This window comes from Triturus cristatus, chromosome 2_1 (assembly GCF_964204655.1).
Source record: "Triturus cristatus chromosome 2_1, aTriCri1.1, whole genome shotgun sequence".
Lineage (NCBI taxonomy): Eukaryota > Metazoa > Chordata > Amphibia > Caudata > Salamandridae > Triturus > Triturus cristatus.
The window spans coordinates 1,134,215,045-1,134,231,224 of record NC_140581.1 but is presented as its reverse complement, the minus strand read 5'-3'; the positions used below and the strand labels follow the sequence as shown (position 1 = coordinate 1,134,231,224).

Sequence of the window (16,180 nt, the reverse complement as noted above, 5' to 3'; positions counted from 1 at the left end):
TCTATTCCTTTACTGGGTCATCTGCCATACTGGTCACAGGTTGTCCCTGCTTAGGCCTCCCAGTCTGATTCTTAAAGTTTATTTTCTTCTCGTACTGATTGCCGTACACTATGTAGAAAATTGTAGGTGGAAAGGATAGCTGCATTGATAAGGAATTTGCTGTTCTTTTAGAAGGAAAATGCTACTTACCAGTATGCATCTGTTCTTGGCATGTAGAGCTGCAGATTCACACTGTGCAAAGATTGCCATCTGGTGTTGGGCCCGGATGTTTGCACTTTGTTGTTGTATTGGAATACGTCTTTGGAAGTCACAAGATAGGTGACTCATGGGCATCGACTCCATCTTCAGATTGTTTTTTCGCCAAGAACGGAAATGATGGAGTTTTGTGAGAAATAGAAATAGATGTCCATGTATGTTGTATCTAATTAAGATAATACTGGAACAGATAAAGGTAGCCGGGAAGGTGGGTGGGCGTGTGTGAATCTGCAGCTCTACATGCCAAGAACAGATGCATACTGGTAAGTAGCATTTTCCGTTCGAGGCATATGAGCTGCAGATCACACACTGTGCATAGATTGCATAGCAGTACTCCTCTTTAGCGGCGACCACCAGTATCTGTTGCAGTAGTTTGAAATAGTGTTTTGAGTACAGTCTGGCCCACACTAGCTTGTTTTGCCTGCACATCTACACAATAGTGTTTTGTGAATATGTGCGATGTAGCCCCTTTGCAGATATCATCTACGGGAATGTTCCCTAAAAATGCCATGAAAGCCCCTATTTTGTGGGTAGAGTGGGCTTTAGGGGGACTAGATAGTGTACGTTTTGCTTTGTGATAGCAAATTTGTATACATTTGACAATCCACCTTATGATCCCAGACTTTGATATGGGATTGCCTTTATGTGGTGGTGAGAAGGATACAAAAAGTTGTTTTGTTTTGCGAAAAGATTTTGTTCTGTCAATATAGTAAAGGAGTGCTCTTTTTACGTCTAGTGTATGAAGAGCTCTTTCTGCTGTTTGTGGTTGCGAGAAGAACACTGGCAACTCAACAGATTGGTTGAGATGGAAGGGAGAGAACTTCGGGAAGGAATTTGGGATTTGTCCTGAGAACCACTTTGTTATGATGGAGTTGTGAAAAAGGTTCTTGAATAGTTAGTGCCTGTAGCTCACTGACTCTTTTAAGAGATGTAATGGCCACAAGGAAAACGACTTTCCATGTAAGTAATTGTAGCTCGCACTTATGCAGAGGTTCGAATAGAGGACCCATTAGTCTTGTGAGGACGATGTTTCGTTTCCACACAGGCGAGGGTGGTACCCTGGAAGGAATTATTCTTTTGAGGCCTTCCATGAATGCTTTAATGGCAGGTACCCTGAAGAATGACAGATGTTGTCTATTTTGTAGGTAAGCTGTTATGGCAGCGAGATGTAATCTAATTTATGTGTATGCTAGATTACATCTTTAAAGATGCAGCAGGTAACATAAGATGTGTTGAGTGGAGGCATCTAAAGGATTGATGGTGTTCTGTTACAGTATAGAACAAATCTTTTCCACTTGGCTGCATAGCAGGCTCTAGTGGTGGGGCGCCTAGCTTCTTTCATAACGTTCATACAATCAGGTGGATGATTGAGGTAACCAAATTCTAGGACTTCTGGAGCCAGATCGGCAGGTTGAGCTGTGCTGGATCTGGATGTCTGATCTCTCCATGGTTCTGTGTGAAGAGCTGTGGGGAGAGGTATAGTTTTTGGTGCAGGACTACTGATAGTTCCAGCAATATAGTGTACCATGGTTGTCAGGACCATGTTGGAGCAACTAGGATCAGTGTTAGTGACTGTTGTTGCAGCTTGCGCACCACTAATGGAATGAGTGGAAGAGGTGGAAAAGCGTACGCAAACCTGCCTTTCCAATTCATCCATATCACATTGCCTATGGACAATTGGTGTGGATATCTGGCGGCGAAGCTTGGGCATTTTGTGTGGCAAAGAGATCTATCTCTGGCTTCCCCCACATTTGGAAAAATGGTTGAAGAACTTGTGAATGAAGTTCCCACTCGTGAATCTGTTGTGTCTGACAACTTAACAGATCTGCCATGTGATTTTGAATTCCTGGAAGATGTTGGGCTAAAAGGAATATGTTTTGAGGAATAGCCCACCTCCATATGCTCTGTGCTAGTTGAGAGAGTCGTAGAGAGTGCGTCCCCTCCTGTTTTTGTAAATAGTACATTGCTGTCATATTGTCCGTGCGGACTAAGACAGCTTTGCCTGATATCTGTTTCTGGAATGATTTTAATGCCAGAGAAATTGCTAGTAACTCCAAATGGTTGATGTGGAGTAGCTTTTGCTGAAGTCTCCATGTGCCCAGTATGGTGTGATGAAGTAGATGAGCTCCCCAGCCGGTGAGTGATGCGTCTGCTGTTAGCATAATCTGTGGAACCGGCTCTAGGAACGGTCGCCCTTTGAAAAGGTTTTGGGTGTTCCACCACTGCAGAGAGCGATGTGTGCGGCCATCCACCAACACCAGATCTGTTAGCTGACCTTGAGCTTGGTTCCACTGACGTGCTAAGCATTCCTGTAAGGGGCGCATCTGGAGTCTTGCATGAGGTACTATGAATATACAAGAGGCCATCATCCCTATTAGTTGCATGAACACTCGAGCTGGAAGTGAGTGTTGCGGCTGGAATTTTGTTATAAGGGTTTGCAAGCTTGCTATCCTGGCTGGACTGGGATATGCAAGGCCTTTTGAGGTGTCTATTGTGGCACCTAGATATTGTTGGATGTGGGACGGTTGGAGGTGAGACTTTGTGAGGTTTATGGTAAACCCTAAGTGGTGAAGTAGTTGGATTGTGGTGTATGTGTGATTTACACACTGGGTATGCGACTTGGCTTTTATGAGCCAGTTGTCCAAATATGGGAAGACATGAATTTGTTGCCTTCTTAAGTGGGCTGCTACCACTGCCAGACGTTTTGTGAAGACTCTGGGTGCTGTGGTGACTCTGAATGGGAGAACCTTGAACTGGTAATGCTGATCGTCTACTACAAACCAAAGATATTTCCTGTGAGCAGGGTGAATGGGAATGTGGAAGTAGGCGTCCTTGAGATCTAAGGTGGCATGGAAATCGCCTTGTTTGAGTAGAGGAACGGCCTGTTGAAGAGTGATCATATGAAAGTGGTCTGATTGTATGTAGAGATTTAATGTCTGAGGTCCAAGATGGGTCTCAGGGTTCTGTCCTTCTTTGGAATGAGAAAGTACAGGGAGTAAGCCCCTGTGTTTTGGTGATGCAGGGGAACTGGTTCTAATGCATGTTTTTGTAGGAGGGAAAGCACCTCTTGTTTTAAAAGCGTTAAGTGCTCTGTTGACATTGGACGCTGTTTGGGTGGTATGTTTGGGGGAGTTGAAGTGAGTTCTAGGCAATAACCGGATTCGATGATTTGTCTCACCCACCTGTCCGTGGTAATGGTGTTCCAGACAGGTAGGAACTGTAGTAATCTTCCCCCGACCGGAGCAGAGTGGTCTGGGGGAAGTGGAGGGAAGTCATTGTTTGGGGGTGGAGGCAGTGCGAGTTTTGGTAGTTTTGCCTCTACCCTTGTTGTTATTGCCCTTGTAGCCTCCTCTGTAATAGCCTCTGGTAGATGAGGTCTGGGTGGGACTCTTGTAGGAAGTGGAGGGGTTATCAGTGGTAAAACCTCTAGAGGCGCCCTTATAAGAGGAGCGGCTAAAAGAACTTCTGGGAGCTTGCGATTGCAAAGCTCCCATTGATTTGGTAGTGTCAGTATCTTTTTTCATCTTCTCCAAAGGTGAATCTACACTAGGCCCAAATAAGTGTTACTGGTCAAACGGTTGGTTAAATATGGTAGTTTGAACCTCGGGTTTGAAGTCCGAAATGCGTAGCCACGCATGCCTGCGTAAAAGGACACTGGTATTAATACCTCAAGAAGCTGTGTCTGCAGCATCCAGAGCACAACGAATGGAGGTATTAGTTATGAGTTTGCCTTCCTGGATGAGATCATTGGCTCTTGTTTTAGATTGATCTGGAAGGTGTTGTAGTAGGGTCTCTAGCTCGTCAAAGTGTGCCCTATCATACCTAACCAGCAAAGCCTGTGAGTTGGCAATTCTCCATATGTTGGCTGCTTGGGACTCCTTATCAGGAGGTGGAGCATCGCCTGTGATTTGGGAGTTAGCCCTTTTCCTGGCATTGGAGACTACTAAGGCATCCAAGGGTAGTTGCCGTTTAATATAAACAGGGTCATCTGGGGGAGACTTGTACTTCTTTTCCACCCTGGGGTTAATGTCTCTGGCCCTTACAGGATCTTAAAACACTTCAGGAGCGTGTTTGATTACCCCTTTTAATATTGGGAGAATGGAAGTGGACCTTTGAGATGGTGCAAAAGTGTCCATGAGGAAATCTTCCTCTACAGGGTCTGCGTGCAAAGTAACACCGTGGTATTCTGCAGCTCTGTGTATGAGCTGAGTGATCCCTATAGTGTCCTCTGGAGAGGGTGGTCTAGATGGGTAGATATCATCTTGTGGTGAATTAGGAACATCTGGTGTGCCATAATCGTCCCATGGGTCCTCTGGGGTGTTAGGGTGACTAGGTTCCCCTAAAGGGTCCTTATCCCTTTCCTCTCCAGAGGTGTCCTCCTCATCCTTTGGTGGAGGAGATTGTGAGGGCACTGGAGATGGAATAGGAGAGATGTGGTGTGGAGGAGGAGGTGGAGAAGGAATTCTTAAAGGAGAAGTAGCAATGTCTCTTTTCTTTAAAGGGCGTGGAGCTGGTATAGGTTTGTCCATTTTCCTTTTCCTGGAAGGACTAAGTATAAGTTGACCTGTCTTTGGGTCTATTTCAAGAGTCTTTTGGGTTGGATTAGGCCGAAAAAGCTGCTCCTTAGGAGTGTGTTGTTTCAGTGCTGATTTTTTCGGGTCCGATTGTTTGTGTGGCACACGCTGTGGAGTGGTTTTCTGCTCCTTAGGCTTGGAATCTGGAGTTTTCCTGGGTTGCGTTGAGGACTTCAAAACCGGTTGTTTCTTTGGTTCCGGTGATTTTTTCGGATCCGAAGGTTGAGCACCAGTGGTCTTCGGAGCCGGTTGCTTGTTTGGTTCCGATGATTTTTTGGGGTTGGAAGACTGAGCATCAGTGGTCTTTGGAACCGGTTGTTTGGTTGGTTTGAACGATTTTTTCTGAGCCGTGACGTCAGTATCAGCGGGTTTCAGTGCCGAAGGCACCGATGTGGAACCAGGTGTCGGTGCAGACGAAGACAGTGGTCTCTTCTTTGGTGCCGGGGATGGGGTTTCGGCATCGACGGTAGGCTGACTCGATCCTGAGTGGCCTGAAGGCTTATGTATCGACTTCTTTGCCGAGCCCGAGGCGGGGCGTGGGAAGTTTTGTCCCGGTGTGCACCTAGGCCCTAAGGTGAAGGTGTGACCGAAGCCGCCTTGTGAGTGGGTGGGGTCGACGTCAGTACTTCCGACCCGCTGCCCTGGAGTGATGTTTTCGACGTCGGAATCGTCGGCTTCAGAGGCACTAATGTTGCCCTCTTCGATCTGCTCCTGCTCCGGTACATTGATGCCTTCTTGTAAGATATCGTCCGATATCGATGTTGATGATAGAGCCATGCTTCTTCGAGCTCGACGATCCCGAATTGTTTTCTTGGAGCAGAAAAAGGCTCAAGCCGGACAGTCTTTGGCCTCGTGCTCGGGCGAAAGGCAGAGGTTACACATCTCGTGAAGATCGGCGTGTGGAAACATGGATCCACATTGAGGACACTTTTTGAAAGGAGTCCTTTCCATGAGCCAAAGGCCTAATGGCGCAGCTAGGCCCGAAGGCCTGCATCGACGACCAGAATAGAAGAATTCAAGTTAGGATAGATGCGCGTGGAATGGAAAACGTGATCGAAACAATACCGAAGAATAGGTGAAGGATTGCGTGTTTAAAGGTAGAACGGTAACGACACTGAACTGGAGCGTGACAAACATATCCGAGCCCGACGGCAGAAAAAAACAATCTGAAGATGGTGTCGATGCCCATGCGCACTATTGTCTAAAGGAGGAGTCACCTATCTCGTGACTTCCAAAGACTTATTCCAATACAACAACAAAGTGCAAACATCCGGACCCAGCATCAGATGGCGATCTATACACAATGTCTGATCTGCAGCTCATATGCCTCGAACAGTCTGTTACAGGGCAGGAGTCTGTGTTTATTCTGGGTGATCGAAAAGAGGTCTTGGAAGAGTTGAAGACTTTCTTTCTCACTCATCACATAATTGCGGTCTTACGTGAAGGCATTGCATGCAGAATTCGTGAAAGTAAGAAAGAAAAAATCATGCACATTATCTTCATCTGCCTTGCCCTTTTAAAAGAACGAAGAGCTCTATCACACAATCCTTAAAAACCAACTAGCCATACAGATAAGCAGACAAGCCCGCCATTGAAGTTCTGAACCCAAAAACTGTTGCTTTCAACATTTGCTGTTATGTTTAGGGGCCTATTCAAAAAAAGTTTTGGTCTTTGTAGCTAGAATGTGAACAGTAATGTTTTGAACACTGCCGCCTAGCATGTTCATTGGGTGAAATACTTGGGAAATAGCCTAGCCTGCGAAAATTCTGCATGACATTTTAAGTTTGTTCTAAAAAACAATCTATAAACAGTTTTAAAAGTATATCTGGATGTTAAAAGTGAAGAAAGAAAAGGGGAGAGTGGCAGGTGGCTATTAGGTGAAGAACAGACAGCTAGTCCTAAACCTTTTGTGAAACTGGAGGAAATCTTTAGAGCATCCTAAGCCAACTTGAAGGGAGCTCCAGTCTGAAGGGGTTATTCCGGAGAATGATTCTCTGGTGGCCTATGCATAATCTACAATGAATGAAACACAGAATACGCATGCTTTCTGACATTCTGTGCAAGGTATTGCGTTATGTAAATAATTTGAACGAGCAAATTCAGTTACTTACCTTCGGTAACGATATATCTGTAAGAGACATTAGTTTGTGATAGATTCTTTACCTTAGAATATCCCCAGGCGTCAGACTGGATCCGGAAAGTATTTGTCAGCAGTAGCCCTGCGCGTCTAAGGTGGCGTTGTGCCGCTCCGCGTCCGCCATAGGCGTCGTGATCGGGATGACGTCGCGGCAGCTACTTAGACGCCGCCCTTGCGCGCTGACGTCAGTTCTGTACACGACTTTCCGCGCCAGGAACGCAGAGCCATGTAAGATACTGACCACTGATGCATTGAAACTAGGACCCTGATAGGGATGACCTTAACCCTAGAAATCAGTTCGCAGAACGGGGAGGATGGGTGGGCGGTAAGGAATCTATCTCTAACTAATGTCTCTTACAGATATATCGTTACCGAAGGTAAGTAACTTGTGCATCTGAAAGAGACACGTTAGTGATAGATTCCTTACCTTAGAATAGATACCCAAGCAATACCAACCCCGGTGGTGGGTCTACAAACGAAGATCACACCAGAAAGTCATGGAGAACAGAACGGCCAAAGAAGCTGTCTCTCCGTACTTGGCTGTCCATGCAATAATGCTTAGTAAAAGTGTGCAGCGAGGCCCACGTAGCTGCCTGACAGATGTCTTGCAGGAGGACACCACGCCCCAATGCAGTAGTAGCTGCTGTCGCCCAGGTAGATTGGGCACGCAACCCCACCGGAGGTTCCTTTTTAGCCAGAGAATAGCAGGCTTTAATACACAAGAAGGGAGATAGTCATCCTGTGTACAGCCCGGCCTTTCTTGGCACCTACGTAGCCAACAAAGAGCTGGTCATACACCCGGAACTGTTGTGTACGATCTAGGTAAAATGAGAGCGCACGTTTTGGGTCCAGACGGTGGAGGCTCTCTTCCTCTCTGGAAGGATGCGGAGGCGGAAAGAAAGTGGGCAAGGTGATAGTATATGCCCGATGTGAAAGGCAGTAATGACCTTTGGCAAGAAGGAAGGACGCGTGCGAAGCACAACCTTGTCCGGATGATCAGACAGAAAAGGAGGTTTACAGGAAAGAGCCTTGAGCTCACTCACGCATCTTGCAGAGGTGATGGCAACCAGGAAAGCAGTCTTCAAAGTCAATAAATGAAGAGGACTATTGTGCAGCGGCTCAAAGGGAGCGCACATCAAATAGGTAAGAACCAGATTCAAGTCCCACTGCGGCATCACAAAAGGAATAGGAGGGAAAAGGTGAGTAATGCCTTTGAGAAGTAAGAGTTACTTACCTTCAGTAACGATGTATCTGGTAGAGATGATTCTAGCCGCAGATTCCTTCACGCAGAATTATCCAAGGCGTGAGACTGGATCCGGAAACTTTTTGCCACAGCATCCCTGCGCGCCGGGGGCGGGGTGACATCACGTGACTCCGCCCAGGCGTCGTACGTGACGTCAGCGAGGTCACATAAGACCCGCCCCGGCGCACCCACGTCGTTTTTTTCCTTTTCCGCGTGCAACACGGATCCGTTCCTTGCTGCGGGCCTCTTTAAGGCCCCCTTTCTTCCATTATTTTTTGGTGTAACAGTGTGCGAATGCCTTCGGGCTTTAAAACTTGCACATTTTGTGGGCGTCTTATGTCGGCGACGGACCCTCACCTCATTTGCATGTGGTGTTTGGGGGAGGATCACGGCACCTCAGATTGTGCGGCATGCCAAAAGTTGAAGTCGAAGTCGCGGCGGGAGCGCCGAATGAAACTTGTCTCGCCGCTTCTCTCCAGGTCGACGTCCTCCCCTCGGTCTGCTTCGGCGGACGGCTTCAGGTCCGGCCGTGGTTGTCGTCCTCACCTTTCTCTGATGTCACGTGAGCATCGCTCCCCAGTGGGTAAGTGTCGCAGTTCGTCCCCGGGGGCTGGTTTCCAGCCTACCAGGGGCGTGGACTCTCCGCGGGTGATGCGGCCCCGCGTGTCATCCTATCCACCGTTTCCCGGCTAGTAGTCTCTATCAGATATCTATTTACAACAGGGGACTTGAAAAGAGAGGGCTGATCAGGGAGCCTGAGAAAGGCCGAGATAGCAGAAAGGTAGCCCTTAACCCCTTGCGTGCTCATGACGGCTCCACGCCGTCATGAGTCACGGTAGCCGTGTGTTCATGAACGCGTGGAGTCATCATGCCTCTGCCGCTCCGCCCACGTGGCACTAATTCCCCACCTGTGCGGGCGAATTACTGAGTGGGCGGAGTCATGACGACACCACTTCGTCACAAGCACACGCCGCCCTGATTCATGACGGTGTGGTGCCATCATGAGCACCGAAGCGTCGCGCCTGCCCCCTAGCCCCCCTTTGCCGCGGCTCAATTCCGCCCCGGCAATGGGGATAATAGTGTCCAGTACAGAGCCCTGCTGGGCCAAAGACAGAAGGAACAAAATGACTTCTAAAAGAGGGGCAGAAAGGGGATTCACAGCCTTTGCTGTGTATCATGCCACAAATTTGTCCCACCTGCAGGCGTATACAGATTTAGTGGAGGGACACCTGGCTGCCAGAATATCACATCACAGACTTCAGGAGGCAAGTCAAATGGAATCAAATGTCGCCGCTCAATCTCCACGCAAGGAGGTGGAGGCTGGACAGGTTTGTGTGGAGGACCGTCCTCTGCTGCTGCGACAAAAGATTCTCCCGAAGAGGCAGTCGGATCGGGGATCCACACTCATACTGAGTAGCCCAGGATACCAAACTCTTCGAGCCCAGTCCGGGGCCACAAGAATGACTTGGGCCCAGTCACGCCTTATCTTCTTCAGCACTCTGGGTAGAAGTGGTATAGGCAGAAAGGCGTACAATAGTTCGCAACTCCACTCCTGACGAAAAGCTTCACCGAGCGAGTTCCGCCTTGGAAATTCCAACGCGCAGAACTGCTGACATTGCGTGTTCTCTTCGGTGGCAAATAGATCTAACCAAGCCTCTCCCCACTGTTGAAAGAGACCTTGCGCCACCTCCGAGTGAAGACGCCATTCGTGATCCATCATGCACCTGCTCCTGAGTTCGTCCGCCCTGGCGTTCAAAGAACCTGCCAAGTGTTGAACCACCAAGGAAATGCCTTGACGTTCCAGCCATGTCCAGAGATATAGGGTCCACGACCCCACCCCGCCTTGCTTGTTGCAGTACAACATAGCAGTGGTGTTGCCTGTGAACACCTGCACTACCCTCCCCTTGACAGATGGAAGGAATGCCTCATGTGCAAGTAGGATCGCCCGGAGCTCCAGAAGGTTGATATGGGGCCTGGACTCCGCCAGAGACCAGAGGCCTCTGATCTCCGCCTCCCCCATGTGGCCGCCCCATCCCAGGAGGGACACATCCGTCAGCACTGTGTGCTCCGGTTGGGGAAGGGAGAGTGATCTGCCGCTGACCCAAAGCTGGTTCGTGAGCCACCACTGCAACTGTTGTGCAGTGCCCTCTGACATCTGGACGTACTCGGACAGGTTGCCCTGATGGTGCGCCCACTGGAACTTCAGGTCCCACCGCAGAGACCGCATATGCCATCTGGCATGATTTGTCAGCAGGATGCAGGAAGCCATGAGGCCCAGCAGCCTAAAGGTCATCCTGACCGAAACCCAGGACAAGGGCCGAAAGATCAGAATCATAGCCTGAATGTCCCGGACTCGCTGTTTGGGAGGATAAACTCGAAACTGCGCCGTGTCCAGAACTGCTCTGATGAAGAGGAGCCTCTGAGAGGGAATCGGGTGCGACTTCGGCACGTTGATGGAGAACCCCAGCAAATGCAGGAGGTCAGCCGTAGTCTGGAGGTGGGAGATGACTGCCTGGGGCGAGCCCCCCTTCAATACCCAGTCGCCGAGATAGGGGAAGACAAACCCCTGATCTGCGCAGATGAGTTGCGACCACCGCCATCACTTTCGTGAACACCCAAAGGGCGCTGGTAAGGCCAAAAGGGAGCACGGTGAACTGAAAGTGCTCGTGGCCTACCGTGAACCGCAGGTAACGCCAGTGGGCCAGCAGGACGGGGATGTGAAAGTAAGCATCCTGCAAGTCCAATGCTACCATCCAGTCTTGCGGGTCTAGAGCAGACAAGACCTGAGAAAGTGTGAGCATCTTGAACTTCGCCTCCCGGAGGAAGCGATTGACGTTCAGAAGGTCTAAGATAGGACGCAGGCCCTTGTCCTTCTTTGGAATCAAGAAGTAGTGGGAATATCAACCACAACCTACTTCTGGCGTCGGAACACGCTCGATGGCCCCCTTGGCCAAGAGGGCCGCAACTTCCTGCTGGAGAAGTGCCAAGTGATCCCCCTACATGCGGTTGTGCTGAGGTGGCATGGCTGGAGGGGTAGTCTCGAAGAGGAGGGAGTAGCCCCTTCGGACTATCTGCAAAACCCACCTGTCCAAAGTGATGGTGCGCCAGTGGGGGAGGTGATGGCGAATCCTACCCCCACTGGCATTTGGTGGGCCTGAAAGATCGGACTAGGAAGGTTTGGAGGCAGTGGTGGCAGGGGAGGTGGTGGACTGACCCACCCGCTGACCCTGTGACCCACCTCGGCGGGTCCCACGTCCGTGGCTGCGCGGAGACTGTTGCTGCCCAGGCCTGTGGCTCTGAAACAAACGTGTTTGGGCGCCCCTTCCTTGACCATGAAAAAAGCGAAAGGCAGAAGCCAAAGAGGTGTGTGTAGCCGACAGGCCTAAGGACTTAGCCGTAGCTTGCGAGTCCTTAAAGCGCTCCAACGCACTATCCGCCTTATCGCCAAAAAAGGTGAGTGCCATCAAAGGGCATGTCCATCAGAGTGTTCTGGACATCCCCTGAAAAGCCAGTCGTCCTCAGCTAGGCGTGACGGCGTAGTGCCAGCCATGGAAATCGCTCTGCCCAGCGAGTCGGCGATGTCAAGGCCACAACGAATCATAAACTTGGCTGCATCTCTCCCCTCAGCAATAGCTTGAGAGAGCACCATCCGGGCCTCCTCCGGACACTGAGGCAGCACCTGCGCCACCGTATCCCACACAGAGTGGGAATAACGGCCCAAGAGGCATGCGGTGTTCACAGACCGCAACCCTGAACTGGGGGAAGAGAAAATCTTCTTCCCAAATTTCTCCAGCTTCTTGGATTCGTGCAGAAGGGAATGTGGTGGGGGACGCAGAGGCTTGGACAACCAAGCTCTCAGGGGTAGGGTGTTGGGCGAGTAAAATGGGGTCGCCCGGGGCCGAGCGATGGCGTTGGGCCACGTTCCTATCCACAGGAGCCCCTGTGTTGGGCCTGGACCAGGTGCCCAAAAGAATGTCCGAAAGTGCGTCATTGAAGGGCAGCAGAGGCTGCGCAGAAGAAGACGCTGGCCGAAGCACTTCTGTCAGGAGGCTAGTTCTGACAGCCACTGTAGGGAGCTCGAGGAGGAGAGCCTCGGCCGCACTACGCAACACCTCTGAATAAGTACCTCCCTCCTCCGTAGCCATGGTAGAAGGAGACAGTGCACCAGGTTCTGGAGAAAAATCCAGTCCACCTGCGTCCCCCAAATCCTCTTCCCAGTCCAGCTCTAACTCGCATTGGGCTGCGAGAAGGTCTTCAGACCCCTCCCAGTCCTCCCCATCCTCCATAACCTGCGGAGCAGGTGGGAAAGAAGGTGTATGGAGAAAGGGATAGAAATTCCCCATCAGCGTTGAAATTGGCGTCGGTCCGGCACTGTCTCCACGTCAGGGTGGAAGCCGGGGACGGTGTCGGCCAGGGGGCCGGCCGCCGCCGCCGTAGGAGTCGATGTCAGTAGAGGTTGTATGAGGTCAACCGGCATCGGCTCGGATCCAGGCATGGATCCACGGGGTCTCGCGCGCCGAGGCCGGAGCCGTCAACTACGATGGGGTCGGAGCCGGCGACGAAGGAAGGTGAGGATGTCCAGTCGGTCCCGCGGGGTCTGAAGGCGCGCTGGCAGGGCCCGACGGGCCAAATAAGCGGGCCATAGCAGACAGGAACTCTTGCAGCTGGGCCGGAGTCGCCGATGGAAAGGTGGAAAGGCTGTCGGCAACTGTCTAGGCTCCGCAGGAGCCGCGGGGGGTGGCACCACCCGCACCCTCAGCCGTGTCGCGCTAGGGGAAGGCAAAGAGCGGCGCTGCTTCTTCGACTTCTTGGGCTTCATCTTACCTGACCCCGAGTGCTAAGACTTCGTTGAATGATGGTGGCGGCTCCGCGACCGGTCCCTCGACCTCCCACGGGACCGGGACCTTGAACGGCGAGGAGCCGACTCCCGGGCCTCAAGAAACTTTCAGGACCGCTCCCTCATAGTTTTCGGGGCCATGGCCCGGCAGTCGGGGCAAGACGAGGGGTCGTGGCCCAGGCAATAGAGACACTCGGGGTGTGGGTCCGCCACCGACATCATGCAGGGACAAGCCCCGCAAGACTTAAAACCCAGCATCCCTATACACCAGGAGTCAAAGACTCAAAAGAACAGAGACAAAAAGTCCCCAAAAACTCAGTCAAAAATTTACAGGGGTACCGCTCTCTCCGGATCTGCGCTTGCTGGCGCGGAAAAAGAAAGAACTGACGTCAGCGCATGAGGACGGCGTGTAAGTAGCTGCCGCGACGTCATCCCGGCGATCACAACGCCTACGACGGACACGGAGCCGCACAACACCACCTTCCGATGCGCAGGGGTACTGCGGACATAAACTTTCCGGATCCAGTCTGACGACTGGAATATTCTATGGTAAGGAATCTATCACTAACATGTCTCTTTCAGATAATATGCTATGTCAAAGTTTAACAGCTGAATAGTTGTAGGTATGATCTTCCAAAGCTGTTCATTGAAGGAACGGGTTTAATGCCATTGCTTCTATTGTGGTGTAGATATGTCCCTTGATACACCCATCCATATATTTCAGCATGTTCCTTTGGCATTTAAAAGTGTACAGAACATACAAAGCAGGATCATATGGACTGCTGTACATTGTCTCTATCTGGTAAATTGAGCGTTGTAATTCTTTAAGAGGTGCACCAATAGGATAGTTGTAATTTGCGAAATGTGGTCTGTAAATTACAGGCTATTTTTAGTGACAGTAATATATGTGGTGTAGCAGAAATATATTACATGGCATTTTGCAAGATGACTTGACAACAGTGTTTACAGAAAATAATAATGACCAATGAAAATAACAGAACACTAATTCAAAGAGGATTACCTTTGACAGGTGCAAAAGAAGGCCGTAGGTTGTCTAAGTGATGGAAAAACGTCTTGTCACACATAGAACCCAATGGGGGGACTATGCCAGCCATTTCATTGATGACTTTGCTTTTAACCCGCTTTGGTGGATGAGGCTTTTTGAACAACTGTTAAAAAGAAAAAGTAATATGTTAATGTATTGACATCATGGGGGTAGCAAACTCCCGCTTTAGCAGCTTAAGTGGAGGCTACTACTGGACCCACTAAAAACTTTATTAGATTCATTTTGGATTCTGAAAATAAAAGCTCATAAAGACCCGTTTAGGGGATATCAGGTCAGGCCTTAGATTGAGGGATAAGGGCAGCTAAGAGTGCCAAGTTCATTTAAAGAGACAAAGAAATAAATGAGGAAAACATCAAAAATGGTGAGACAGCAAACAGAACAAGCATTTACAATGCAATATGTCTCACAATGACATTATTTGGAGCTTTTGGCATTGTAAATGTTATATATTTTTTTTCCCATTTGTGAAGCATTAATTAAATGGTGTAATGCAAAATGGCAATAGCTTTGTTGTAATTGCGAAATCTATTGCATAGCTTTTGTACTAGTGTGAGTTTAGTATTGTAAATGGTAGTGGTTTTTATTATTGTTTTTTATTTTTTATCACATTAATCTAATGCATTAAAACTGTTAAGACCTACTTATTTTTTAATAAGGACTGTGAGTGGAGATTACAATTACTGCAGATATAGGTGTGATTTATTATCATTGCATATACAGGTGGGAGATTAGTATTCCTGCAGATATAGGTGCGTGATAATTGTTTGTTTAGATAGGTGTGAGAGTGCAATGACTGCAGATGCAGGTGTGAGATTGCCATTATTGCAGTTATAGGTGTGAGATTACTGTCACAGCAGCTATAGGTGTGATGTTAATATTACTTCTGGATAGGTGTGAGATTATTATTATTGCAGATATAGGTGTGAGATAAATATTACTGCATATCTAGGTGTGAGATCAGTATTACAGTGGATATAGGTGTGTGGTTCTTATTAGTTTAGGTAGGTGTGAGCTTACTATCACTATAGAGACCTATTGTATTGCAAATGCTTGTTACACTTGTTAAGACTGTCTGGGAATAATAGACGGCACCTCGTTTTAACACCCAAACACAGCAACAAGCAACAGAAAGGAGAGAAGTCAACCTTTTCAAGGGGCCTTCCACTACCCGCCAACACGTGTCGCTGCCGTTTTGGTAACTTTTGAACTGTGTGAAATAAAAACGAATTTGTTCTTTGTTAAAATCTGAAGATTATGTCGCAGATGATGAATTATGCGGCAAATGCAGCGCATCCATAATTGTGCGGAAAACGTTGCAGCCGCACCATGGCATAACTCCAGTGGCACCGCATGACCTGTGTTTGTGTGCATGGTCCTCCCTGCTCCGAGATCCCCGCCAGCCAAGGTGGTCGGCCATGGAGCGGAGTACATGCCCCCTGGGAGTGTGCACAAAGGGGGGGTGGGGAGGGGGAGTGTAAAGCCGGCCCGGGCCCGCGGGGGGAATTTGTTCCAGGCTTGGCATGTGTGGAGCCCCCGAAGGGGAGGGGGTGACTGACGCCCCTGACACTGGCCCCGAAGTCCGCAGATGATGAATTATGCGGCAAATGCAGCGCATCCATAATTGTGCGTAAAACGTCACAGCTGCACCAAGGTATAACTCCAGTGGTGCAGCATGACCGTTTTTTGTGTGCGTGATCTTCTTTTGGTGCAGATGTGTAGATGTCTTGCAATCTTCGCCTGTGTGCATCTGTATGGGGTGTCTGTGTGTTTCTGTCCTCTGTGACTTTGTGTGCACCTGTATGTCTGAGTGGTCGGACTCATCTGCCCACTTGAGGCTGTCTGCTTGCGTGTCTGACTCTGTCGTTTGAGTAGTTGAACATGGCTATCTATGTGGTTGTCTGTGTGCCTGTTTGTGTGTGTGTGCCTCTTTGTAGTTTTGTGCTTGTGTGAGTCGGTATTTCAGTAGTTGAACGTGTGTATCCTATATGTAAGTTTGCGTGTCTGCCTTTGTGTAGTTGAATGCGTGTCTTGGTATCTGTTTGTGTGTACTTTGTGCTCGTGTTGTGTC

At 49.3% G+C, this 16,180-nt stretch overlaps 1 protein-coding gene across 10 annotated transcripts in view; it reads right to left on the bottom strand.

The window, feature by feature from the left end:
• The window catches only part of WDFY3 (WD repeat and FYVE domain containing 3), a 1,391,721-nt gene that overhangs the window by 153,281 nt on the left and 1,222,260 nt on the right, over positions 1-16,180 (bottom strand). For all 10 annotated transcript variants that reach the window (XM_085636566.1, XM_085636564.1, XM_085636563.1 and 7 more), the window contains one exon: positions 14,068-14,215. In XM_085636566.1, the coding sequence (XP_085492692.1) occupies positions 14,068-14,215 (148 nt within the window). The remainder of the gene's footprint in view (positions 1-14,067; positions 14,216-16,180) is intronic.